This window comes from Geotrypetes seraphini, chromosome 6 (assembly GCF_902459505.1).
Source record: "Geotrypetes seraphini chromosome 6, aGeoSer1.1, whole genome shotgun sequence".
Classification (NCBI taxonomy): domain Eukaryota; kingdom Metazoa; phylum Chordata; class Amphibia; order Gymnophiona; family Dermophiidae; genus Geotrypetes; species Geotrypetes seraphini.
The window spans coordinates 148,438,168-148,465,051 of record NC_047089.1 but is presented as its reverse complement, the minus strand read 5'-3'; the positions used below and the strand labels follow the sequence as shown (position 1 = coordinate 148,465,051).

At 45.7% G+C, this 26,884-nt stretch overlaps 1 protein-coding gene across 6 annotated transcripts in view; it reads right to left on the bottom strand.

Annotated features, from left to right (window-relative positions):
• Positions 1-589: 589 nt before the first annotated feature.
• TMEM182 (transmembrane protein 182) overlaps positions 590-26,884 on the bottom strand; it is a 60,185-nt gene continuing 33,890 nt past the window's right edge. For all 6 annotated transcript variants that reach the window (XM_033949195.1, XM_033949197.1, XM_033949194.1 and 3 more), the window contains one exon: positions 590-2,614. In XM_033949195.1, coding sequence (XP_033805086.1) covers positions 2,391-2,614 — 224 coding nt within the window. In that variant the 3' untranslated portion in view covers positions 590-2,390. The remainder of the gene's footprint in view (positions 2,615-26,884) is intronic.

The following is a 26,884-nucleotide window of genomic DNA, read 5'->3' as shown; positions in this document are numbered from 1 at the left end:
CAGCAGGTTGGAGATGCTGCTCATACAGTTGAAGAGTTAAAGAAGAACGGGAGGGAAGGCGCACATGCGGAGGGTGGGGTGGCGGGGAAGGATCAGAGGGACAGAGAAGAGGATGGGGGTAGAGAAGAGGGAAGGGGTTGCCACCATTCCAGACACATCCTCTCCTCACTACGCCATTGCTAATGCTTACACCTACACTACATGTGCTTAAAAGAATAGGAGACTGCTATGGTAGGAACAGTCTTTTCCATAAGAGTCCTAATCTTATACGTCCAGGACTGAAGGTTGTCTTTCAGCTGCCACATATCAGCTTAACCTAATACTAAGCTCAGCTTAATACCAACCCAGGGATGACTTTGCACTGATCTACAAGAGTCTTTCACTGCAAGACTGTGCAGTAAGATACTTCGGTCTATTTAGTTAAAACAATAACGAGTTTTTGTTTACCTTTATCCCTTTCTCTGGCTGTGGAGGATCAGCGTCGCCAAGCTGCCCACACTACCACAGGCACAATTTTAACTATTAAACCTAAACTGTGTTATCTTCCAACTGTTGTCTCAGTAGAAAATATATTTACAAAGAAAATTAATTGGAACATATTTATTTCTTGATCAGTTCTAGGGTTTATAAAAAGGCTGCTTTTTATTAACCCATTGAAAATGACACAACCGGCTCAAAATGTGATAAAAATGTTACTGTTTGAGTATATAGTCACAGGTCATGGCTTTCTAAGCAGGTATCAAGTAAATACAGTACACTCTGCTATAATTTAAACAATTCCAAGCAGTAACATAAAATCCAAGTAAAGAAGCTATTGCATAAATAACATTTTCTTCTGACTTAGTAGCCACTGACTCATCTTTCATAGCGTTGTGTTGCTGAATTGACATATGACATGAACAACTGTAGTCTATTTATACGCTGAGAAGCTAAGGCAAGACATGCTCTGAGGGAAGTAACAGGCATGAGAAAAGAATGAGCTACTCTCTCAAATGCTTGGTTTCTTCTTTCATGATCATTCTCCATAACATTGTTCATTTGGCCAATGTTTTAGTCAGAGTCAAAAATAATAGGGAGTGAGGAAAATGCTCTCAAAAATATACAGAAGAGAGAGGTCAAAGTCAATGACAAAAATATAACTAGAAACAAGACTTCTCAATATATAAATCAAATAATAAGACTTGAGTATAAATGTTGAAAATATAATGCAATTTTTCACATACACTCAGATTTGTGTAATCCGACCAAGAGCCGTAGCTCCTATAGTATGTGAAAAATTGCATTATATTTTCAATATTTATATTCAAGTCTTATTATTTGATTTATATATTGAGAAGTCTTGTTTCTAGTTATATTTTTGTCAATGTTTTAGTCATGACAGCATTAAGGCCTGGGCAAACTAAGGAAATACTTAAGGCTCAAATATTTTGGAGGTGGGGCCCTCTTAGCAATGTGGTTCGTAAGGCAGATTTTTCCCCCGATGAATCAACTGCTAGCAGAAATAAGGGGGAAGAAGGACCAGAATCATAGCTGCTTGCAGATAGGGTTATCATATGGCTAAGGTTACCAGACATCCAGATTTCCATGGACATGTCCTCCTTTTGAGGCTATGTCCGGGGATCTGGATGGCTTTTCCAAAACCCGGCACTTTGTCCGGGTTTTGAAAAGCTTCTGGCAACGAGCGACATTGGGGCGGCATTCACACATGCAACACGGTGACATCGTCACGTTGCATCCCCGCATGCGTGAATGCCGTCCTGACGTTGCTCATTGCTTGTGCAGGTTGAGGGGGCGGGGCCATGGGTCTAGATTTTCCATTTGGAAAATCTGGTAACCCTACATATGGCTCCAGAAAAAGGACAGATTGAGACATCCAGCTTTTACTTCCATTGAAAGCAATGGAAGTAAAATTCAGATGTTTCAATCCATCCTCTTTTCTCTGGAGCCATATGGTAACCCTACTTGCAGAGTTTTCTCTATTCTATCTACCTTGTTGCATTGTCCTGCAGTGGACAGAAGGAATCAGAGAGCAGTGTTTCTTACCTGTTGCTTTCTCCTCTTCTGGTTTTCCTCTACAGTCAGAACCACAGTGACCAATTTGTGGAAGGTTTAAAATGTATTTATATCAGAATGGGGGAAGGGGGTGTACTTGTTTGCTAGTGCCCAACAAAGAGTTTAATCTTACTCTGGTTGTGCTTGAGATGACAGTACAATGCATACTATACATACACAGAAAGATACCAACTGGTTCCAAAAAGAACTGAAAGAATCTAATAGGAAAAACCACTTTCTTAAGAAAATGTCAAGTCCAAAATTATACAGATAATATACAAATGATGTCCCAGTTTATACCTTGACCAAGATAACGGTATACGCTACTAGCTTCGTGCTTAGCTAGTGTGAATCTGAATGGTGTGTCCCACTAGCAGGAAAAGCATCCCTGCTATCAAAGAGAAAAATATTCCAATGGAAGCTAGTATAAAGGACCAGCCATAATGAACATATACAGCAAAGTGTGGGCAATCTTTTTTATGGGAATTCATGTAGTTTTCCAGATCAGCCATCGCCTGAATCCAAATGACATACATCACCACCACCAATGAGAACAAGATCCCTGAAAGAAAAGAAACCATTAGTTTTCTTCTTGGAATTTAACCTTTTATCCACTGCTAATTTTTATGTCTTTCAAATGTTTGTACTTTTGACATATCGTTAAATAATTTTTGTGGTACAGACACTGCAAAAATATCACTACATTATTATGAGGTTGATAGTCTGAATGGGCCTGATATTCAGCCAGCAGCGATCAGCGTTTTACTCACAACCCCTGGTGCTATCCCTGGAAATTCAATGCTGGGCCATGTCTAGACTTCAGCATTGAATATCCATGTATATGGACCTAGCAAAAACACAGGACTGTCATTCATGCAGTCCTATTTATGCAATTATTTGGTCAGTTAAGAGCCGAACAAGTGATTTAACTGTCCAGAAATGGCCCCTGAATGGTTAAATCACTTTCAGTATCGACTCCAATATGTTTTTCATTACTTGTTTTTTGTTTTTTTTTTAAGATTTGGTCATTTGGCCCAGGGACAGTAGAAGAACTAGGCAAATTAGGCATGCACATACAGTAGTATGCTACAGTTTTTGTAGAAGCAGGAGACCGTCTCATTTCCACTTAGTCCTGTTCTGTTTTAGTAATTCAGTGATTGGGCCCTGCTGCCTGTAACCTGAAACAGCCAGTATTTTAAAACTTTATTTAAAAAGAGCTGCAGCCTGCTGCATCTGACTTTAAAAAAGAAGCAGCCAGTAAAGAATAGCTACCATCATTGCCTCCCCAGGTGCAGCCCACGTCACTCAAACTGCATGATCCTGCCAAAGGGGGCAGATTACAGGAGTCATAAATGTGCAATGTGAGAGGCATCATGTGACTGTGTTGCTTAAAATCTTGAGGCAAGAGACTGTTGCGGGAACCAGAGGAAGTACTTCTCTGGATAGTGGACTGGTAGGGTGGTGGTTCATGTGACTGAATTTGTAGCAGAAGGAGATAGGGGCACTAATAGAGCTCTTAAAAAAAGATGTTGCACACCGATTTCATGTTCTGTTCTGAGTCAGCTAGAGATGAGACAGGAGACTGTGAAGGAAAAGTCGGTGTAGGCACTGGCAGAGACTTGGAAGCAAAGAAGAAAAACTGGGGTAGTCTAATAAGTTCAATTGGTTTTTTGCTGCCATTATATATGACTACTATCCATTCAGTCCTCATCATGCTTCCCTGTTTCCATGGCTTCTTGCAATTGCTTGATGTTCATTTCTGAGTCATTCTTCATGATTTTCCAAGGGCTGCTGAGCAGGGATGGTATCCATCTATCAAAGAAGGAAATAAGTGTCTTCGGCAGCAGGCTGGCTAATCTACAGCAGAGGGCTCTAAACTAGAAGTGATGGGACAGGGTGATCAAAGCCCCAGGGTAAGTACAAGCACTCAGATAAGTAAATCACTGAATACTTCTACATGGATGGGAAAAGGGGGCAATGTCCGGAAAGCAGTATATAATAATGCTCGAAGTACGGGAAACAAGATTCTGATCTAGAAGCTGTGATAGAAGAAGATGAGTTGGATATAGTGACAATCACAGAGACATGGTTCACGGAGAACCATGAATGGGATGTAGTTATATCAGGCAATCTGTTCAAGTAAGACAGGGTAGGAAGAAAAGGAAGGGGAGTAGCGTTTTATGTTAAAGATCATATTAAAGCCACACAATTACAGGATCTGCAGGGCAAGGAAGAGGCACTGTGGATCAATTTGGAAAGAGGGAAAGGTAAATATATTTACATTGGTGTGATATATAAACCTCCTTCATAGATGGAAGAAGTGGACAAAGGTTTAATAGTAAACATTCAAAATATATCTAAAAAAGGGGAAATTTTAATAACAGGTGATTTTAACATGCCGGATATTGACTGGGGTATGCCTATTGCGGAGTCTTCTAGAAGAAGGGAGATCCTGGATTCTCTACAAGGAGAACTGTTCCAACAGTTGGTAATGGAACCCACATGGAATGGGGCGTCATACTGGACTTAGAGCTTACAAACAGGGAAAGTCTTTCTGATGTTACAGTGGGTGATCATCTGGCATCCAGTGATCACTGCATGGTATGGTTTAATATTAAGATGGGTATAGAGAAGGCTCATTCAAAAGTTCTAGACTTTAAAAAAATTAATTTTGTTTGGATAGGGGATTAAGTCAAGGAATTGTTGTATGAATGGGTACGTCTGGAAGAAGCAGAAATACGGTGGGCAAAATGGAAAGGAGTTATTGTAAAGGTAACAAATCTTTTTGTGAAGCAAGTAAGTAAAAGTAAGAGGAACAGAAGGCTGCTTTGGTTCTCAAAAGTAGTATCTGAAAAGAGAAAGAGTAAGAGGTTGGCTTTCATAATCTACAAAAGATCGTAGAAAGAGGAAGACAGGCAAAAATATCTGGAAAAGTTAAAAGAAGCTTGTCGAGTAGTCAGGAAAGCAAGGATACAAATGGAAGAAAAAATAGCTGACATGGTAAAACGGCGAGAAGACATTTTTTAGATATATCAGTGATAGCAAGAAGTGCAAAAGTGGCATTGTGAGACTCAAAAGTGAAGGGGAAGAATATGTAGAAGCTAATAAAGAAAAGGCTGAATTGCTTAATAAATATTTCTGTTTTGTGTTCATGACTGAAGATCCAGGAGCAGGAATGCAGAAGACAAATGCAAATAGGGATGTAGGCATGGAAGAATCTGATCTATTTTCAGAGGGTTGTGTTACTGAGGTACTAGCTAAATTAAAGGTAGACAAAGGGATGGGGCCAGTTGATGTACATCCGAGAGTGCTGAAGGAACTTAGAGAAGTTCTTCTGGCTCCGCTGACTGAACTTTTTAATGCTTGTCTAGAGTCGGGAGTGGTACCAGAGGACTGGAGAAGGGTGGAAGTAAGTTAAAAGTAGGAAATTACAGGCCAGTAAGTCTGACTTCTGTGGTATGCAAATTAATGGAAACACTTCTAAAACAGAGAATGTTGAAGTTTCTAGAGCCCGGTGGATTACAGGACCAGAGGCAACATGGATTCACTAGAGGTAGGTCTTGTCAGACAAATCTTGTCAATTTCCTTGGCTGGGTGACCAGAGAACTGGGTAAAGGGAGTGCGCTAGATGTGGTGTATTTAGATTTTAGCAAAGCCTTTGACAGTGTTCCACACAGATGTCTAATAAATAAACTGAGTGATCTTGTGATGGGTCCTAAAGTGACAGGCTGGGTCAGAAACTGGTTAAGTGGAAGATGGCAGAGGGTAGTTGTCAATGGAGATTGCTCTGACGAAAGGGACGTTACCAGTGGTGTGCCTCAATGTTCTCTTCTTGGGCCTGTTCTTTTTTTTTTTTTTTTTAAATATCATGTTTATTAAGACAAGAAACAATGGGACAGCCACTGCCGTCTACAATACAAAGGCAATACTGGTGCACAGGAAAACATAGCAGAGATCATGCAGTGCCATACATCGTAACACTGTGCAAAGGCAGAAGCACACAGAATCATGGGATTGCAGATTAAATTGATGTAACGCACTCCCGCTAAGAACTTAGAACTAGCTGTGAGAGAGAACAGTACGCCTCCCAGCGCCTCTCGCCTATATTTTCAATTAAGAGAAACCTCAACATCTTGGATCCCCAAATGATCCATTGCATCCTCTGATCATTCACACCCCAGACAAATCATGCAAACCGCCAATCACTCCATATTTATCTCAACAGACTCACAGACTCACACTCACTTTTCAAACTCACACGGCAAAGGCGCATTGGTATTCAAAATTCAAAATGCAAAAACTCAAATACTCAAATGCTCTGACACTCTAACCCGTGGCAGAACGAACAAAGGGAACAAAATACAAGATAGAAAAGATATAAATGAAGCGTAAACATGAACATCCAGTGCATGAACCAAACCTACAAAGTGTCTAGGCAACCTGGGTTAAGGTCGTCCTCCAGAATGAGCAATAAAGTTTCCAGTGAGCCTGGGGTCGGGAGGCATAAGTGTCCAGTTCAAAGCTTACTTGCAAATGCATCCGGGATATCCACATATTATATGTCGGTACCTCCTCAGCAGCCCAATATTTCAGGATGAGTTGTTTGCCCACAAGGATCGCATGCAGCAGGTACTTATGAGAGGGAAAGTCCATGCCTTGCTGTTTGAGGTCAGTAACATCTCCCATCAACAGTGCAATAGGGTTCCAAGGCACTGTGCACTGTAGGATGTTCGCTAAACAGAGCTTCACAGAGTCCCAGAAATGCAGTTTGGTACAAGCAAAGAACGAGTGGACATAATCACCCCTATGAGAGTTACATTTGGAACAGATATCATCACGCCACAATCCCATATGACAGCCCCGGGCTCTAGTGATATAAGACCGATGCAATATTTTATATTGTGTTTCCTGCAGGCCCGCGGCCTTCACATGCAAGTAAAGTGTTTGAAAGAGGAGCCTGAGATTGTGTATGGAAACAGACATCCCCAGCTCAGTAGACCATTCTCCCCCCAGAATATGGAGACATCCCTCCCCAGAGCTATCCCTCCCCACCAGGTAGAAATTTTGTTAGAAGCAGTGGGTGTGGAAAGGAAAACCAGATCCAAAGGGCCATATCTCCATCGATCCCCATGAGCACGCACTAAAGAGTGAAAATAGTGGTGAATTTGCAAAAAAAGTGTACATGTGCGCGGGTGGTATTCGCCAAGCTGTCCGCAGTTGTGCAAAGGAGGGGAACTCCCCCCTCCCAGTTCCAAGACATCACCCACAGTCGTGGTGCGTGCAGTGCGGTCCCCCAGTCCCGCCAGGCCCCCCGTTCCAGAAGCAAAATCGGGGTTACGTAGAAGAGAAAGAAACGGGGATACAGTGGGCAACCGGTTCTGGAGAGTACGCCACCAGCGCCACGCCCGTTTGAAAGGAAGGAGGAAAGGCAAAATAGCGGAACGGGGCCTCGCGTCCCCTCCCCGCGCTCCATGAAGAAAGGAAGAGAAGGACCAAGGCAGGCAGCAGTCCTCGAGTAAAGATTCAGGGGAATATTGGCGCGAAGATACCAATTGCTCATGAATCCAATGAAGGAGCGCGGCAACGTTGTAGATTCGCAGAGCGGGCAGACCAAAGCCCCCTCGGTCTCGGCTCTGGGACAATTTAATTGAGTTAATACGTGCTTTCTTCTCCCTCCACACGAAGGCGCAAATGATGGATTGGTAGGCGCGTTCATCCGAGCGGGAAATCCAAACAGGTATAGTTTGCAGTGGGTAGAGTAATTTCGGGAACATCACCATTTTGACCAAGGCCACACGCCCTAAGAGCGAGAGAGGCAGCGATTGCCATTTAAGACAGAGAGTTTTGATCCGTCTGATGGTGGCAGAAATGTTAGCCTTGTACAACTTGCGTGGGTCTCGGTAAAGCATGATACCGAGATATTTCAACTTTCCCGGGGCGATACCCACGCCAAGGCCTCTGCACCAAGGCTCCGTTGGCGAACCCCCTAACAATAGAGCCTCCGTCTTATCGAAATTAATTTTCAAACCTGAGAAGACACCATAGGCTCGAATTATGGACATCAGAGCAGGCATATTCCGGTCAGCGAACATACTTATGTGAAATTCGTTGTTGCCCACCCTAAGACCCTCCAACCGTGCATCTTGACAAATTCGAGCTGCCAGAGGTTCAAGCGAGAGAAGAAAAAGGAGGGGCGAAAGGGGGCAGCCCTGATGCGTGCCCCGACCCAAAGGGAAGGGGTAAGAAACTCCACCATTCACTAAGAGGTGCGATGTTGGCTGATGATATAGAGCCAGCAACCATGCGAGGAAGTCCCCCTGGATCCCGAAGCGGCCAAGCGGCCTAAAGAGATGTGGCCAAGAGACCATGTTGAACGCCTTTTCTACGTCCAGGCTAGTGATGAGCGCCCTGTCAGAGACGGCTCGAGGGTGTTGTAACACTGCGAGCACCCTCAGTAGGTTCATGGACGCGTGTCTGCCGGGTACGAAACCGACTTGGTCTTCGTGGATGAGTGTGGGCAAGAATTTATTGAGGCGCGCCGCCAGAATACTAGCCAAAAGTTTCACATCTTGGTTAAGAAGGGAAATAGGGCGGTAAGACCCTAAAGCGTCTAGCGGGTGCCCGGGCTTGGGGAGAACAATAACATGTGCTCTATTATGAGAATCACCTGGGGGAGTAAAGCTACGCAGTCCCATAAAGTATTGTTGTAGGGAGGATAGAGCTGGTGGATCTAGTAACTTATAGAATTCCGGCCCGAAGCCATCGGGGCCCGGCGTTTTAGCTAGCTTGAGCTTTTTAATAGCAACCTGCATTTCCTCTCCCAAGATAGGTCCATTAAGAGCGAGACTTTGGTCCTCTGTCAAGGTGGGGAGACAAAGACCCTGAAAAAACTTATCGCTAGCGTCCGCGTCATAGGGTTGTGCTGCGTACAGATCGGAGTAGAATTGCACAAACTGCTCCGTGACAGCTGAATGAGTGACATGCGTGACGCCCTGTTTATCTTTAATAGAAGTAATAGTATGACGAGTTTTGTGTGGGCGCACCAGGTTAGCCAGCAACCTCCCTGTTTTATCCCCCCAGCGGTAAAGTTTGTATTTGTAACAGTATATATTACGTCTGGCTCTTTGCTCCAAGAGAAGATTGATCTTTTCTTTGACGGCGCACATGGCCTGTTTGGAGTCATTATCGAGTCGGGAGATGTGAAGAGATCGGAAGCCAGCAAGGTCCCGCGACAGATCCAGTAGCTCCCCGTCTCTCTTTTTATTCAGGGACGCCGAGTAAGCCAGGATATGTCCTCGCATAACCGCTTTAGCCGCCTCCAAATAAACAACGGGGTCCACGTCTGCCACTGAGTTAGTGTTATGGAAGACATCCCACCATTTTTGAAAGAATTCTCGAAACTCCGCATCCTTATAAAGGAAAGGGGACATCCGCCAGACCCGTCCCGCGGCTTGGGACCCAAAATGTAAGTCTAGGCCCATAAGAGCATGGTCCGATACTAATGGTGGCGACAGGCTCGCATCCGACAGGTTCGGAAAGAGAGAAGCAGAGATGAGAAAGTAATCAATGTGGGAGTGAGACGAGTGAGGGTGAGAGTAGAAAGAGAAGTCAAATTCGGTGGGATGCAGTGTACGCCAAGAATCCAGCAATCCTAACTCCTTAATAAGGAAGTGTACCCCCTTGTTGAAATGGCCCTTTGGCACCAGCTTAGCTGGCCTGCGGTCCCACTGAGGGTGTGCCACAAAATTAAAGTCGCCTCCCAGTATAACCGGCTGAGGCAGGAGGGGCGCCAAATGACCCACCACTGATGTAAAGAAAGCATGAGAGTAAGTGTTAGGGGCGTAAATGTTGCACAAAACTAATGGTTTGCCCCATAGTTCACCCACCAGAATAAGAAACCTCCCATTGGGGTCAACAATTTGGTTATGCAGGTGGAAGGGTATGTTCTTGTGGATGAGGATAGCCACCCCACATTTCCGAGTTGTAAATGATGCAGAGTATACCTGACCCACCCAGCCCCTACGCAGTTTCCCATGTTCCGTAGTGTTCAGGTGGGTTTCCTGCAGGAATGCTATGTCTGTGTGTTTATGCTTAAGATATGCTAAAATTTTTGTGCGTTTGATGGGAGAGTGTATCCCATCAACATTTAAAGATTTAACATGCAGTTGCACCATTTAGCAGAGCAGTGATACATAGAAGAATCAAGGAAGATAACCAGAACAGAAGTGGGGGAGGCCGTCCCAGCCAATGCCTCCACCCACTCAGAAAATATAGTAATACATCGCCCTGAAGTAAAGTTAAGCCCTTGAAGAGAAAACCCATACATACAGACATACATACCCCAGTCATACACCCCATACATACCCCAGTCATACCAGCAATCACACACTCATTCTGTCCCTGCCAACCCCCCCTCCTGGGTCCCTCCCCATTCCCAATCCCAGCACAGAAACCCATGCTAACCCAAATGTACAAAGACAAAGTACAAAGTACAACTCCGGGCCAAGCCCTCATAATACATAACAGAAACAGCAGAAAATGCACATTAATCAAGGCTCACAGTGTAGTGGTGTATATACTACAGGGGAGAGAAAGCAGCAACCCGCTGGTAGCTCTCCAGCCCCGGCAGTTCCCCATGTCACTCGGTCTACAGGCCGAGGGAACTCGAAGCCTAAGGGTACAAGATGCCAGGGGGCTAAAGAGGCCAAGGGTGCCGGCTCCAAAAGCAGACCAGCAGTAAAGTGGCACCACTGGGCTCCATCACGTCAGCACCCGCCACACCCCGGAATCCAGATGGAACCTCTCCACGGCCAAGGAGAGAAAAAGAGTGAGTGAAGCCCCCCAAGCAATCAGCACCCGTTCACACTTCCGCCGGGTTCGCAAAGGATGAAACTCCAGCAAACCAGCGGGCAGCAAGGCGCCGGGTAGGTGAGAGGTCAAAGCGCCCCCACAACCAACGATGGTCTCATCGAGTCCCCCACAGCGAAGCAGGGAAATCCGGGAGGAACTTCAGCAAAATGAGGGACACTCAGTGTTCGTAGAAGATGGTGGGGTGAGTCCAGAGAAAAACACCGCTCAAGCTCCTCAAATCACTGTCGCATAGAACACTGCACGCTCCCCCCACCAAGAGCCAGGATACTAAAGGTAGAACAGAGGGTTGGTAGTCAGGCATTCCCAGGTCCCACTCTCGGAGGCGCCGGCAGATCTTGAATAAAGCGCTCGAGCTCGCCTGGGGTGTCAAAATAGTGGACCTTGTTGTTAAAGGACACACGAGCTCTGGCGGGATACAGCAGGGACACCCGGATGTTACGCTGGTAAAGGGTGTTACAGTGAGGCGCCATGGCCCTGCGCTTGGATGATACCTGGGGAGAAAAGTCCTGGAAGACTAAGATCTTCTGTCCCTCGTATTGGAAACCAGTCCCCCGCCGAAAGTGAGCGAGAACCCGCTCCTTCATGGCAAAGTTCAAAAATCGGGCAAGGACTGGTCGGGGCCGCTGTTCATTTTCTCTCCGACTCCCCACACGGTGAGCGCGTTCAATGAGTACTTTCTCCCCCGAGGCGCCCAGCTCCAGGATATCCGGCAACCATTTTTCTAGGCAGGCCCGCAAGTCAACGTCTCAAATAGTGCTTGGCAGCCCAATAAATCATAAATTATTGCTGCGGTTTCTGTTCTCATGGTCATCCAAGCGGTCGAGGCAGGCAGTTTTAGCGGTCTCCAGGACTCGGAGATGTTCTTCAAAATTCGCTGTGCGGTCTTCTGCTGGGCCACATGGTCTTCCACTCTTTGCAGCCTGCCTGCATGAGTCTCAAGCGTCTCCCTAAAGTCTTTCATGAAGGCTTGTATTTTTGCCAGTTTGTCCTCCATAACTAGGGTGAGTGACTTGGTGAGCTCCTGAATCGCTGCTGCCTGAATGGTGAACACAGGCACCTCGGGGCCCTCCGCCATCTTGGACTCGGTGTTCCTCACCTTCCCTCGTGTGTCCCGCTGCGGTCTCGCCGTCATACTACGTGCAGGACCCTTTGAAAAGAAGCTCCGCTTGCGCCCTGCCGCCTCGGGAGTTCAGCGGTGAAAGAATTATAAGTGCCCGACAGTGTTCGTGTGCTTAACAGCAGAATTTAACGCCGCTTGGCCCGGAGCTGTGCAGAGGCACGTCCGCTCAGTAACGCGGCATCACGTGACCCCCGGGCCTGTTCTTTTTAACATTTTTATAAATTATATTGCTGAAGGGCTGTCAGGTAAGATATGCCTCTTTGCAGATGATACCAAAATCTACAATAGAGTAAACATGCCGGATAGTGTGAATAACATGAAGAAAGACCTAGCGAAGCTTGAAAAATGGTCTGAAATTTTGCAACTAAAATTTAATGCTAAGAAATGCAAGATCATGCATTTGGGCTGCAAAATCCCGAAGGAACAGTGTAGTTTAGGAGGTGAAGAACTTACGTGCACAACAGAAGAGTGGGACTTGGTTGTGATTGTATGTGATGATCTTAAGGTGGCCAAACAGGTTGAAAAGGTGACGGCAAAGGCTAGAAGGATGTTAGGGTGCATAGGAAGAGGTATGGCCAGTAGGAAAAAGAAGGTATTGATGCCCCTGTATAAGACTCTGCTGAGACCTCATTTAGAATATTGTGTACAATTCTGGAGTCCGCATCTTCAAAAAGATATAAAAAGGATGGAGTGGGTGCAGAAGAAGGCTACTAAAATGGTGCATGGTCTTTGTCATAAGGCATATGGGGACTGACTTAAAGATCTTAATAGGTATACTTTAGAGGAAAGGCGGGAGAGGGAAGTTATGATAGAGACATTTAAATAGATAAATAACTGCAGCAAAAAATGTTGCAAAAATGTTATAAGCCAAGTGGTGGAAATATCCTTTTTAAAACCATTTAAGTGGAGAAAAAAGCCTCAACTAGTTTTATATGCAGACGGCAACCCAATGAGTTTTTTAGCCGTTCTTAATCTGTATCATAGGCAAAAAAAATCCACTACTTCTCTAAATGTAATCTTTCAAAATAGGAAAATATTTCACCACTGTGCACAGGGAACAGGAAAAAGAACCTTCAGGAAGATTACACTTATCTTCACAGCTGTTGATGTAAGCCAGGACCGCAATCCAAAAACGCAAAGATCTTCCTACGGTCACATTTCTAGCATTGAAGTGAAGACAAGGAACCGATGTCCAAATCCAACAAGGCACTTGTTTCACCAATGAATGGCTGCTTCAGGGAATTCCCTCCTATTCCGTCCACAATTTGGCTCAATGGTGCCACCACTTGGCTTATAACATTTTTTCAACATTTTTTGCTGCAGTTATTTATCTATTTAGATTGTTATTGCTAGTATTGTTTCTAGATATGTTTAAATACCTATGTGGCATAAATGCGCATGAGTCGAGTCTCTTTCATTTGAAAGGAAGTTCTGGAATGAGATAGGATGAAGTTAAGATGTGATAGGCTCAGGAGTAATCTAAAGAAATACTTTTTTTTACAGAAAGGGTGGAAGATGCATAGAACAGTCTCCCGGAAGAAGTGGTGGAGAAAGAGAACATGTCTGAATTCAAAAGACATGGAAAAGGCATATGGGATCACTTAGAGAGAGGAAGAGATATTGGTTACTGTGGATGGGCAGACTAGATGGGCCATTTGGCCTTTATCTGCCATCATATTTCTATATATCCAGCCAATGGGCCTTTGGTCTCCCCTGATTCCTTGTACCACTGACCAGTCAGAGTAGTACCTCCTTTTCTAATTAATTTTTCTCTTATCACATGTCCAAAATAGGTCAGTTTCTTTCTGGTAATCTTTGCCTTCCAGGGACAACTCTGGGTTTTTATGATCAAGAACATCTTTGTTGGTGATCCTAGCTGTCCAGGGTATTTGTAGAAGTTTTCTCCAGCACCTCAGTTCGAAGTCAATTTTTATTCTATCTGCTTTCGGGAATGTCCATGTCTCACAGTCATAGTTGCGATTGGGAACACAATGGCAGTGATCAGTCTTTGTTTGATGGTAACTGAGATGTCCTTGCACTTCCATATCTGGTCCAGGTTCAGCATGGCTGCACATCCTAGTGCTAATCAACGCTTGATCTCTGCCGTTAATCCTCCACTGTAATCAATGAGGGATCCAAGGAAAACAAAGCTGTCGACCCAAACAAAGTTGTCAGAGCTGTTAACCCAAGGAAAACAAAGCTATCAACAAAGTTGTCAGATGCATCAATAAAAGTCCAAGTTCATCATTCATATAAGTTCATCATCCAATAAATATATAGTCAATCCAAAGCAAGCACTTGCACTTTCAAATCACTTCGTGAAGAAACTGGGACTTGGCAGCACATGGAACTTTCTTTTTACCAGCTGGTTAAGGACTTGTTCAGTGCCCTCCATTTGGATTACAATCAAACCTCAAGAGCACATGTTGACTTATTTAAAATAAGTAATTTATTTTTTCCATATATGTTATATCTATATGAGACCATCTGGTAATATGTATTGTATTAATGGAGGTTGGGAGGCCTGTGTCATGTTGTAAATGTTGAATATATCTCTCGTGCCTTCCAGCACCCTCCCAAGAAGCGCAGAGTGGTTGTCATCGGAGACTCCCTGCTGCGGGATACCGAGGGACCAGTTTGTAGACCAGATCCACAATCAAGAGAAGTTTGCTGCCTGCCAGGAGCCAGGATCCGAGATGTCACCACCTGCTTAGGAAGACTGATAAAGCCCCAAGACTACTTCCTGATGCTTCTTATCCACGTTGGGACGAACGACAACGCCAGGAACTCCCCAGAGAAGATACGTGAAGACTTTAGAACCCTGGGTGAGAAGCTGAAGCAGATGGAAGCCCAGGTGGTCTTCTCCTCCATCCTCCCAGTGAAAGACAAGGAGAGAGCTAGGGAAGAACGAATCCAGAGGACCAACGAGTGGCTACGTGGATGGTGCAAAGAGATGAACTTCAGCTTCTTAGACCACGGAGAGGTCTTCAAGGACTACAGGGATCAGAAGGGCTACACCTGACCAGAAGAGGGAAGAACGTCTTTGGACGACATCTGGCTCACCTACTCCGGAAGGCTTTAAACTAGGAGAGCTGGGGGAGGGGACCCACTCTCATCCTCATAAGGTAAATAACTCCATCTTTGAGTCTGAGGTAAGTATCTGCGTCAAAGACAATACTGAGAGGGACAAACTAACTCGAACGGAAAAATCTCTATGCAGAACGGACAAACAGAGAATGGCAGGCTATGTATGCTAATGCACGTAGTTTAGGCAAAAAAATTCTGGAATTGGAAACAGAAATTAGAAATACCGACCTGGATGTGGTAGTGATAACGGAAACCTGGCTCTTGGAATCCCATGACTGGGATATGGCTATACCAGGATATAACTTGCTCTGTCGAGACAGAGAGGGCAAAACCGGAGGAGGGGTAGCACTATACATCAGAGAGGACATCAAAGTTACCAGGATCATAGACGTCAAGTATACGGGGGAATCACTCTAGGTGAACCTTGCCAGAGGCAACGACAAATGCCTGTATCTTGGTGTTGTATTCAGACCTCCAAGACAACAAGACAAGATAGACAAAGAACTAATCAAAGACATTGAGACCATCACTCTGCGTGGAGACACTGTGCTGTTGGGGGACTTCCAATATGCCTGATGTAGACTGGAACAAACTTTCCGCTATGACCAGTGGCAGCAGGAGGCTACTAGCCTCCATACGAGGATCACACCTCAAACAGATGATACTGGAGCCCACTAGGGATCAGGCGATCCTAGACCTGTTGCTCACCAATGGTGACAGTGTCATAAAGGTTTCGGTAGGTGAGGCATTGGCCTCCAGTGACCACAACATGGTGTGGTTTCACCTCAGGAAGGGAGTCACCAGGTCAAATACATCAACAAAGGTCCTTAACTTTAAGGGAGCTAACTTCCAGAGCATGGGAGATTATGTCTATGAGGCACTGCAAAACCGGGACACAACGGACAGCGTGGAGGTAATGTGGTCGGCTCTGAAATCTACCCTACAGGAAGCAACCAACCTCTACATAAAAACTGTGAGTAAACGACGGAGAAATAACAGACCCCAATGGTTGTTGGCGGAGATCTCGGAACTAGTTAAGCAGAAGAAAAGAGCATTTGTATCTTACAAACAACGACTGGAAGCTAAAGAAGCTAAACAAGCCTATCTGGTGAAATCTAGAACTGTTAAAACAGCAGTCAGGAATGCCAAACTCCGGATGGAAGAGAATATAGCTAGGCATGTAAACAAAGAGGATAAATCCTTTTTCAGGTATGTTAGTGACAGAAAAAGGAATACAGACGGGATTGTGCGCCTAAGGAAACCTGACGATAACTATGTAGACTCGGACTCAGACAAAGCCGAACTACTCAATGGATACTTCTGCTCGGTCTTTACCAGCGAGGCGCCAGTATTCGGACAGCAGCCGCAAACAAGGGTGTACTCGGAGGACCCGTTCTGAGATTTTGAATTTACCGCGAGCAATGTATACTACGTGCTATCGAGGCTAAAAGTGAACAAAGCAATGAGGTCGGATAATCTGCACCCCAGAGTATTTTGAGAACTGAGAGATATCCTGGCAGAGCCGTTATCCAAGCTTTTCAATCTTTCCCTAAACAAGGGAAAAGTCCCCTTGGACTGGAAAACTGCTAACGTCATTCCGCTCCACAAAAAGGGATGCAGGTCAGAGGCTGAAAATTACAGACCGGTAAGTCTCACATCAATAGTGTGTAAACTTATGGAAACGTTGATTAAAAACATTTTGTATACAATTCTAGATGACGAGAAGCTGAGGGACCCTCAGCAGCATAGGTTCACGAAGGGAAGGTCTTGTCAATCCAATCTGATAAGTTTCTTTGACTGGGTAACGAAACAACTGGACAGGGGGGAATCCCTGGATATCGTGTATTTAGACTTAAGTAAAGCTTTTGATAGTGTCCCATACCGTAGGTTATTAAACAAGATGAAAGCAATGGGATTAGGAGAAACTTTGACTGCATGGGTTAAAGACTGGCTCAGTAGTAGACTCCAGAGGGTAGTGGTAAATGGTACCACCTCAGAAACGTCGGCTGTGACCAGTGGAGTGCCGCAGGGCTCAGTCTTGGGTCCGATACTGTTTAATATCTTTGTACGGGACCTGCCTCAGGGAGTTCGAGGTAAAATTACACTATTCGCCGATGACACTAAGCTATGCAACGTGGTTGACATTGCAACCATGCCCGACACTATGAGGCAGGACCTACTTTTACTGGAACAATGGTCTAAAACTTGGCAACTGAGCTTTAATGCCAAAAAGTATAAGGTTATGCACCTTGGTAGCGGTAACCCCAGCAGAACATACACCCTGAACGGGGTAACCTTAACAAGAACTGTCGAAGAACGAGACCTGGGTGTAATCATTAGCGAAGATATGAAGACGGCCACTCAGGTGGAGAAAGCTTCGGCCAAGGCTAGACAAATGCTGGGTTGTATCTGAAGAAGTTTTGTCAGCCGAAAGCCTGAAGTCATAATGCCGTTGTACAGGTCCATGGTGAGACCTCATCTAGAGTACTGTGTTCAGTTTTGGAGGCCACATTATCAAAAAGATGTAAAGAGAATTGAATCGGTCCAGCAAATGGCCACCAAGATGGTCTCAGGACTCAAGGATCTCCCATATGAAGAGCGTCTAAGCAGGCTGCAGCTATATTCTCTCGAAGAACGCAGAGAGAGAGGAGACATGATAGAGACGTTCAAATATATTACAGGCCATATCGAGGTGGAGGAAGATATCCTTTTTCTTACGGGTCCCACAGCAACAAGAGGGCATCCGCTCAAACTCAAGGGTGGGAGATTTCATGGTGACATTAGGAAGTACTTCTTCACCGAAAGGGTGGCTGATCGTTGGAATGGCCTTCCTCGTAGAGAATGACACGGTGAAAAAATTGGTCCCCGTCACCGCCCCGTCCCCGTCTCACCATCCCCGTCACCGCCCCGTCCCCGTCTCACCATCCCCGTCACCGCCCCGTCCCCGTCTCACCATCCTCTTCACCGCCCCGTCACCGCCACTGCCACCCCATTCACCGCCCCGTCACCGCCACTGCAATCCCATTCACTTTTCTTTATTTACGTATAAAGGAAACATTCTTTAAAACTTAGTTAAATATTAGTTAATAACTATACAAAAACAAAACACGCAGAGAAAAAATTAATTAATATAAATTCCCTGACTTCCCTGCACTGTCCCCCCTTGAAGGTCTGTCCCCATCCTGAAAGCCTGATGCCCCCCCCCCGACGTCCGATACATCCCTCCCCCCAAAGGACCGCCGACTCCCCAACAATATCGGGCCAGGAGGGAGCCCAAATCCTCCTGGCCACGGCGACCCCCTAACCCCACCCCGCACTACATTACGGGCAGGAGGGATCCCAGGCCCTCCTGCCCTCGACGCAAACCCCCCTCCCCCCAACGACCGCCCCCCCCAGCTTCAAAATGATGCCTGAAGTTACCTTGGGGGTTCTGAGCACTATTAATTTTAATTTATTACAGCACTCCAGAAATATTTTTCTAATTGTTTTAACTTGGAAAAGCGAACCAGGATTGTCTTAATGAAAGGCTTATGTTCTGCACTGCAGCCCTCCTGCCCTCGCCGCAAACCCCCCTCCCCCCAACGACCGCCCCCCCCAGCCGACCCGCGACCCCCCTGGCGACCCCCACGACCCCCCCACCCCCCTTCCCCGTACCTTTGGTAGTTGGCCGGACAGACGGGAGCCAAAACCGCCTGTCCGGCAGGCAGCCAACGAAGGAATGAGGCCGGATTGGCCCATCCATCCTAAAGCTCCGCCTACTGGTGGGGCCTAAGGCGCGTGGGCCAATCAGAATAGGCCCTGGAGCCTTAGGTCCCACCTGGGGGCGCGGCCTAAGGCACATGGTCGGGTTGGGCCCATGTGCCTCAGGCCGCGCCCCCAGGTGGGACCTAAGGCTCCAGGGCCTATTCTGATTGGCCCACGCGCCTTAGGCCCCACCAGTAGGCGGAGCTTTAGGATGGATGGGCCAATCCGGCCTCATTCCTTCGTTGGCTGCCTGCCGGACAGGCGGGTTTGGCTCCCGTCTGTCCGGCCAACTACCAAAGGTACGGGGAAGGGGGGTGGGGGGGTCGTGGGGGTCGCCAGGGGGGTCGCGGGTCGGCTGGGGGGGCGGTCGGAGGTTCTTGGGGGGGGCGGTCGTTGGGGGGGAGGGGGGTTTGCGTCGAGGGCAGGAGGGCCTGGGATCCCTCCTGCCCGTAATGTAGTGCGGGGTGGGGTTAGGGGGTCGCCGTGGCCAGGAGGGTTTGGGCTCCCTTCTGGCCCGATATTGTCGGGAAGTCGGCGGTCCTTCGGGGTGGGGGTGCGAGTGGTCCTGCCGGGGGGGGGGATGTATCGGACGTCGGGGAGTCGGCCGGGCAAGAGGGCTTGGGCTCCCTCTTGCTCCGATCGCGGGTGCGAGCGCGTGCGAGCGGTCGTTCGGGGTGGGGGTGCGAGCGGTCCTGCTGGGGGGGTGAATCGGGCGTCGGGCGGTAAATAGCGGTTCCTAGAAGGGGGTACATTGGCCCGCGGGGACAAACCTGTTCACCGTTTCCGCGGTCGGTGAATGGCCTTGTCCCCGTCACCGCAGCGACTGCTAGTTTTCTTCCCTGTTTTCGGCGGTGACCCGCGGCTTAAATGCGGTGGCCGCGGGTAAACCGTCACCGTGTCATTCTCTACTTCCTCGTCAGGTAGTTGACGCCAGCAACATGCTCGACTTCAAGAAACGATGGGATAAACATGTGGGTTCACTTCGGAAAATTGCTTAAGGGAGTGTTCTTTTAAGGGGAGGGTTCACCGGCCGTATCGAGGTGGAAGATGATATTTTCCTTCTCAGGGGACCCTCGGCCACAAGAGGGCACCCGCTAAAAATCAGGGGAGGGAAATTTCATAACGACACCAGGAAGTATTTCTTCACTGAAAGAGTGGTTGATCATTGGAATGAGCTTCCTGTGCAGGTGATTGAGGCCAGCAGTGTGCCAGATTTTAAGAGAAAATGGGATGCCCATGTCGGTTCTCTAAGAGTGTAGAGTTAAAGGGACGGGTCATCAAAGTGGGCAGACTTGATGGGCTATGGCCCTTTTCTGCCGTCATTTTCTATGTTTCTATGTTTTGAGTGGGCAGACGTGTTGGGCCGACGGCCCTTTTCTGCCGTCATATTCTATGTTTTTATATATTGATGTCACTGAGCACAAGTAATTAAATTATTTAGCGTATTTATTTTGCTTATTTAAATTCTGTGTTATTTATATATTCCTTTGAGAATTTAGTTATTTACTCTATCTCTCTTAAGTATTTATTTGTTGGAATAACAAGTTTTAAATGTGTCCATTCTACCAACATGCTAAAAAATATTTTTTATTTTTTGGCTGAGGGGTCATGTCTGGGGGTAGAAAGTGGGCATTTCTGTGCTACTCAGTTAACACAGGAATAGCACATGAGCCCTTACAAACTTCAAGATAGCTGGCAGTATGGGCTCATGTGCTAATTTTTGTTCATGGTAATGTGCTTCTTGCAACGCTAAGGCCATTTTCTACTGCAGCTTTGTAAAAGAACTCCCACCTATTTTAAAGAAATCTTAGAACAATTTTTATTAAGGGAAGTGATTTCTGGACCCTTAACTTTTATGTTGCCCTTTCATATTTCAATCTAACCAAATCCTAAACGTAGCTTAATGAAGAGGTTGATAAGTTATCAAATGTCTAACATGTGACCATGCTGGCCTTTCATTTTAAATGATAGGAAATGTCAGTTTTAAAAAGGTATGCAAATATATGTTTTGATGATGTTCTTTTGGTGTTCTTAGTGTCATCTTTACTAATTAAAATTGATATTTACAAGAAAGCAATCGGATATAATTTTTTAAATGTAAGGCATGAGGGTCTGAAATTAAAAAAATAAAAAATAAAGCCCCTTGTTGAGACACTTTTAATGCTCTTCCATGCTTATTAAGATATTTATTTGTAAGATGCCACCATCTTGGAAAGGTTTCTGTCTGCACTGTGTCATTCCAAAGTTAGTAGAAACACTTATAAGATGCCAAGACCCTATCAAGTTGTTGACATTTGATAAAATGCATGTCATTTAATTAAGCAGTATATTACTGGTAACACCAAAGACATGAAGAATTATAGATGCAGTGTCTGATCTCAGTGTATGTTCTTTGCTCCAGTTCTACTTTTCAACTGTCCTCATGTTTCTTTTTCCTGGCAAACTATTCCTGCTTGTAGCCTGACCGATAATGTCCAAGACCCACTGGTTGGACAAAATGCGAACCCAGGCAGACAGGAACGCTGAAGAGGAGCATCCCTTGGCCTGGCATCATTGTGCCTTTTTGGCAGAGGGTGCAGGATGGGAAGCGGAAGGCTAAGACCGCCTGTAGCCAGCATACCTAGGCCAGGAGCCCTGGGAAAATCTCTGCAACATGGAACTTGCATACGGTCAGGATCACCAGAATCAATGAAAATTAGAGCAACCTGAACCTCTAGAAGTACTGGGTCTGATGTCAGGCAGGGTCTTAGAGCATGAGGCATCCAGGCCCTTGCCAAACAATAACTGCCCCTTTAAAGGGAAGTCTAGCCAAAGTAGCCTTGGAGGTGAAATCACCAGCCTATTGTCTGATCCAGAGCATCCTGTGAGTGGAAATGGAATATGCCAACACCTTTGTCAAAACCCACATAAGGTCATACAATATGCCAGCAACATAATCTAACCCAGCCAAAAGAAGTTGAGGAGGAGGAACCATAGCCTCACTCTTCAACGTGTGAAGTTGAGACAGGTACGTGTGACAAAAATTGCCACCGAAGCAGTCTTTATGACTAAAATAGCTGCACACTGGATTGCTTGGGGGGGTGTGGGAAGTGGATTTTTGGTTTGCTATTGTTGAAATCTTTGAGTCTCCGTGAAGAAGCCACACAGTAGACGTTCTTGTCTGTTTGGTCTTCTTGAGTTGTGCTAGTTGTAAGATTTATTACACTGTAAAAATTTTCAAAATAAAAAAGATTAATAATTAAAAGTCTCCGTAGGACCACATCCATATGGCAGTCCTGCATATCTTTAAGCGCCACAAAACCTTCACTGGATAGAGAGATGCACTTAGTCATCTGTGTAACCAAAAAATCCACCCTAGGCTGACCCAGAAGCTGTTGGCACTTCAGTGCCAGAGGATACAAGCAAAACATGGCCCTCGCTATCTTAAGAGCATCTTCCGGAGAATCAAATTGCTCTGAAATCAGAATGCTTATATCAAGGTGCCAGGGAAAGGTGGAAGACTGTGAGCGCACACCACAAAGACAGGAAGAAGAAGTAGTAGACGTAGACAGCTGAGTGACTAAATTCAACTCCTGCAAAGACTCTGAAATAAGATCCTGCAAAGCCACAGGCTTAAATAAACACAGAACTTTGGAATCATCCCCAGGTTCCAAAACCCCAGATCCAGCACACAGTCCCTGATCTCCTATCACGGAAAGCGCTGCACCTGTAAATAAGGGGTCAGCAAGCTGATCATCATCAGGATCCCCCAGATCAGGATCAGGCAGCGCAGGACAGAGGAGGACATGTCCATAGAAGCTATGCCAGTAATAGGTGCATCTGAGGTGGAGCGGGACTGCAAAGGGCAAGAATGCTTGCTTTGAAAATCATTGCACAAATGTTTTATAAATTCAGAAAAAGCCTCCAGCTCCTGGGGCATAGAGTCACCCTTTGATGACTTAAATTTGCATTTCTTAGGTTGCAGAGGGTCCGTAGCCAGGCGCACAGAATTAGTAGCCATGCCAAGCTCTGAAAATAAAGGTCACCACACTGGTATAGCCAAGCATTTGGTCACCTGCTTCAACAGGGGAGGCTAAGCTGGACACTGCCACCTCTCCCAGGTACACCATATCGCATGTGGCGCAAGAACACTTCAGGCGCTAAATTTGTGAAATCCGGGAAATAATTGACATCAGGAGAGTCCAAGGACTCCATCTCAATAAGTTTTGAGGCATAAATTGCAGTTTTGAAGAAGCAGGGAGCTTTTGAAAAAAAAGATCGCTAAAAATCCAAGATGACCATTGCTATGAAATTTGCACCAAAATCACAATATTTTTTACACTTACCAAAGTATAAAACCGGCAATTTTTGGATTTTTCAGGTGGGGGAACACAGGGGGATAGGCAGAAACATTGCTCACTGTGACCTGTTTGTGGAATTATGCTGCAGCCTGCCTCAGCTCTCTAAAAGTAGCTGGATCAGAGAATTACTGCCTCAGGCTGGTAATGCCTCTGCAATATTGATCTTCAGGCTGCCAGTCAGACCCTATGCCTGACTGCACCTCTACCCCTGCAGACCGATGGACATGCACCGGGATGGCGGAGGTAAGAAGATACAGCCTGCACCCTGCAAGACACTGCCAAGCCTCCTAAGGGTGCCTAACAGCCTGTACTTGACCCTTGCTTAACAGTAGGTGAGACAACTTCAAGGAAGGCCCTGAGCTCCAAAGAAAAGTATGCAGTCTGGCTAACAGGTACCCACTGGAATTGGTCTGTCAGCTACAGACTGAAGTCTTTGTGTTCTCAATGTAGGCAAAGCTGACGAAACATTCCAAGCACAAGAATCCTGAAAAAAAGGACTAAAAACATTGAATAAAATAATAAAGAAGAGAGAGCAGAACAACACACTCCTGCTGGCACGCGTGCAGAAGGAAAAACCTGTAGGTGGAGCTAGAATGCACAGTGAAGTACAGCAGAGGCACAGAGAAAAAATCCAGAGTGGATTCCTTCCGCAGATGGCACGTGGCCATGGGGACATTACCCATCTGTATAGAATGTCTCACCTATTGTACTGGAAAGGCAGTTTATAAATCCCAATAAATAAATACAATAGAGCAGTAACATTTTTAATATTAGTGTAATCTGCTGACTGTTCATTAATTCCTCAGTTGAGTCTTCAGCCGGAAGGAGTCCTCATTACAATGACTAGTATAGACTGGGGTACAAAATAGAGTGGGTGGGGAAGGAGAAACCTCAGATAGTTGTGAAGAGGTTGAAGAAATCAAATCCTAACATTTCGTCCAATTGAAATGTGAGCTCAAAGGATGAAAGGAAAAAACTGATGTGTCAAAGAAAGAAAGAAAGAAGACTTTCAAGCCTGGTTTATAGGTTTGTAAACTGTCATCATTCCCAACCCCTGCCAATCCAAGAAGCTGAAAACTTGGCTTGAAGATCTAATTTTTTGCTTGGCAATGTATAACACTTCCGGTTGCGTCAGAGGAGACCTTTCCGGCAGCCACACGCAACTTCGAGGCTCCGGCTGCTCCTAGAAAGAAAATTTAGAAATCGCCTGCCGCGAAGGTAAGGGGAAGGGAGGGAGATAGGGAGATGCCCAGACGGATGGAGTATGGAGGGAGGGAGTGCGATCGGTGACTGCGAGCGTTCCCTTCCTTAACTGCGGAGACAAGGCCATTCACCACTCCACGGGGTGGTGAATGGCCTTGTTCCCATAGCCGCGGTGAACATTGGTTTTCCCCCCACTGTTTCGGCCGGTTACCCACGGGTTACAGCCACCGTGTCATTTTCTAGTTAGAGTGGCCTATGGGACTTGCTACTCCTCTCTCTGGTTCACTAGCCCACCCACCAGGCTACTTAAGACACCTGAGTGCAGCTCTACGAGGCTTTCCTATACCAAGCGCTGATGTTCTGAAGACAGGTATGTATGTTTGTATTTTGATCTTTGTGGGTGTGAGGAGGTCTGTGAGCATGGGGGGAGTGTGGGGATGTCTTACCTTGATGCATGCAAAGGTCATCTGGTCAGTTGGGGCACCTTTGTGGCACTTAGATCCTTCTAAAACAGGTCTAGTTCCACACATATAAGTTCTGTCCAGGATGTCTTGCAAAATGTTTGATTATTTATCGTAGCAAGTCATCCATGTCTAACCTGCTCAAAGCCCACCCATAACACGCCTCCACCACGTTCGTCTCGTGCTCTAAATGTACAGAGGGTGGAATACCTTGCTAAATGCACAGAAAGACGGTTTTGATTATCAGTACTTTTGGATGTTCTGGCGATTGTGATGTCCAAGTGCTGATTTAGGATGGTTTTTGGATGTCTATGTGTTTTGATTATGGGTTCCAAAGACACAATAAGGTAGAAGTCATGAAACTGCAGAAGAAATTTCTCGTTGGAACAAGGCAAATGTCGAGACAAAAATTAGCAGTGAATCAGAAAGTGAGAATCTCCTATATACCTTGGCATAGGCATGGCATTCTTTTCACTCATGGTATGCACAACAGTAACGTGATCAAATACTGTTGACAATGGAGAACCTCAGAGTGAGCGTATAACAACCAATTCTGCAACTATAACAAGGTGGAGAAAAAAGCCTCAGAGTAAAGTGGCAGTCATAATCACAAGAAATGCAATGCTGCCATGAAGTCAGTCATAGGCATAAAAATACTCCAACCTTTTTCATCATAAATCTTGCATCACAGAAGCACTCACTGGGGAGCACTAGGGAGCACTAGGGATATCCACAATAAATATGCATGAGATATATTTGCCTCTCAAGGAGGCAGTGCATGCAAATCTATCTCATACATATTCATTGTGGATATCCTGAAAACCTGACCTGGCTACGGCTCTCGAGGATCGAAATTGCCTACCCCTGCTCTCGGGTATACATATTCAGTTATTCGAGCCTCTTCTCATACATCTCTCAGCACAATCCCAATATCATTTTTGTTGCCTTCCTCTGGATTGCTTCAAGTCTTCTTACATCCTCCAGAACTGACCACAGTATTCCAAGTGGGGCCTCACCAGTGACTTGTACAAGAGAACTAGCACCTCCTTTTTTCTGCTGGTGAAGTCTCTATGCAGCCCAGCATCCTTCTGGCTAAAGCCACTACTTTTGTCATATTGTTTTGCAATCTTAAGGTCCTCAAACACTTATAACTAAGGTCCCTCTCCCAGCTCATGCCGATCCTGTTCAATATCTTTTTATCTTCACCGAACACTTTTTTTCTTTTCCCGTTCTCCCAATATGCCCCCTCTGAAATCCTATTTCAAACTGTATTTTGTAATTCGGGACCTTTCATCTAATATGTCCCCTTTGTAATTCGCGACCTTTTCCAAATAGGTCCTCGGAAATTTCTTAGCAAACTGTATATTTTATTTTTCGCTTTCTTAAAGTTTCTGTACTCTGTATTTCCTCTGACTATCTGCATATTGTAACACGCTGAATGTTCAGCTCTCTTGAATGTAAACTGCCTAGAAGTCACAAGATTGTGGCGGTATAGAAGAATAAAGTTATTATTATTATTATTGCTGAAGGGTTAGAAAGAAAAGTTTGCCTGTTTGTGGATGATGCCAAGATTTGTAACAGAGTAGACACCGAAGAGGGAGTGGAAAATATGAAAAAGGATCTGCAAAAGTTAGAGGAATGGTCTAATATCTGGCAACTAAAATTCAATGCAAAGAAATGCAGAGTAATGCATTTGGGGATTAATAATCGGAAGGAACCGTATATTCTGGGAGGTGAGAGGCTGATATGCACGGATGGGGAGAGGGACCTTGGGGTGATAGTGTCTGAAGATCTAAAGGTGAAAAAACAGTGTGACAAGGTGGTGGCTGCTGCTAGAAGGATGCTGGGCTGTATAAAGAGAGGCGTAACAAGTAGAAGGAAAAAAGTGTTGATGTCCCAGTACATTGTTGGTCGTTGGTGAGGCCCCACTTGGAGTATTGTGTTCAGTTTTGGAGACCGTATCTGGCAAAGGATGTAAAAAGACTTGAAGCGGTCAAGAGGAGGGC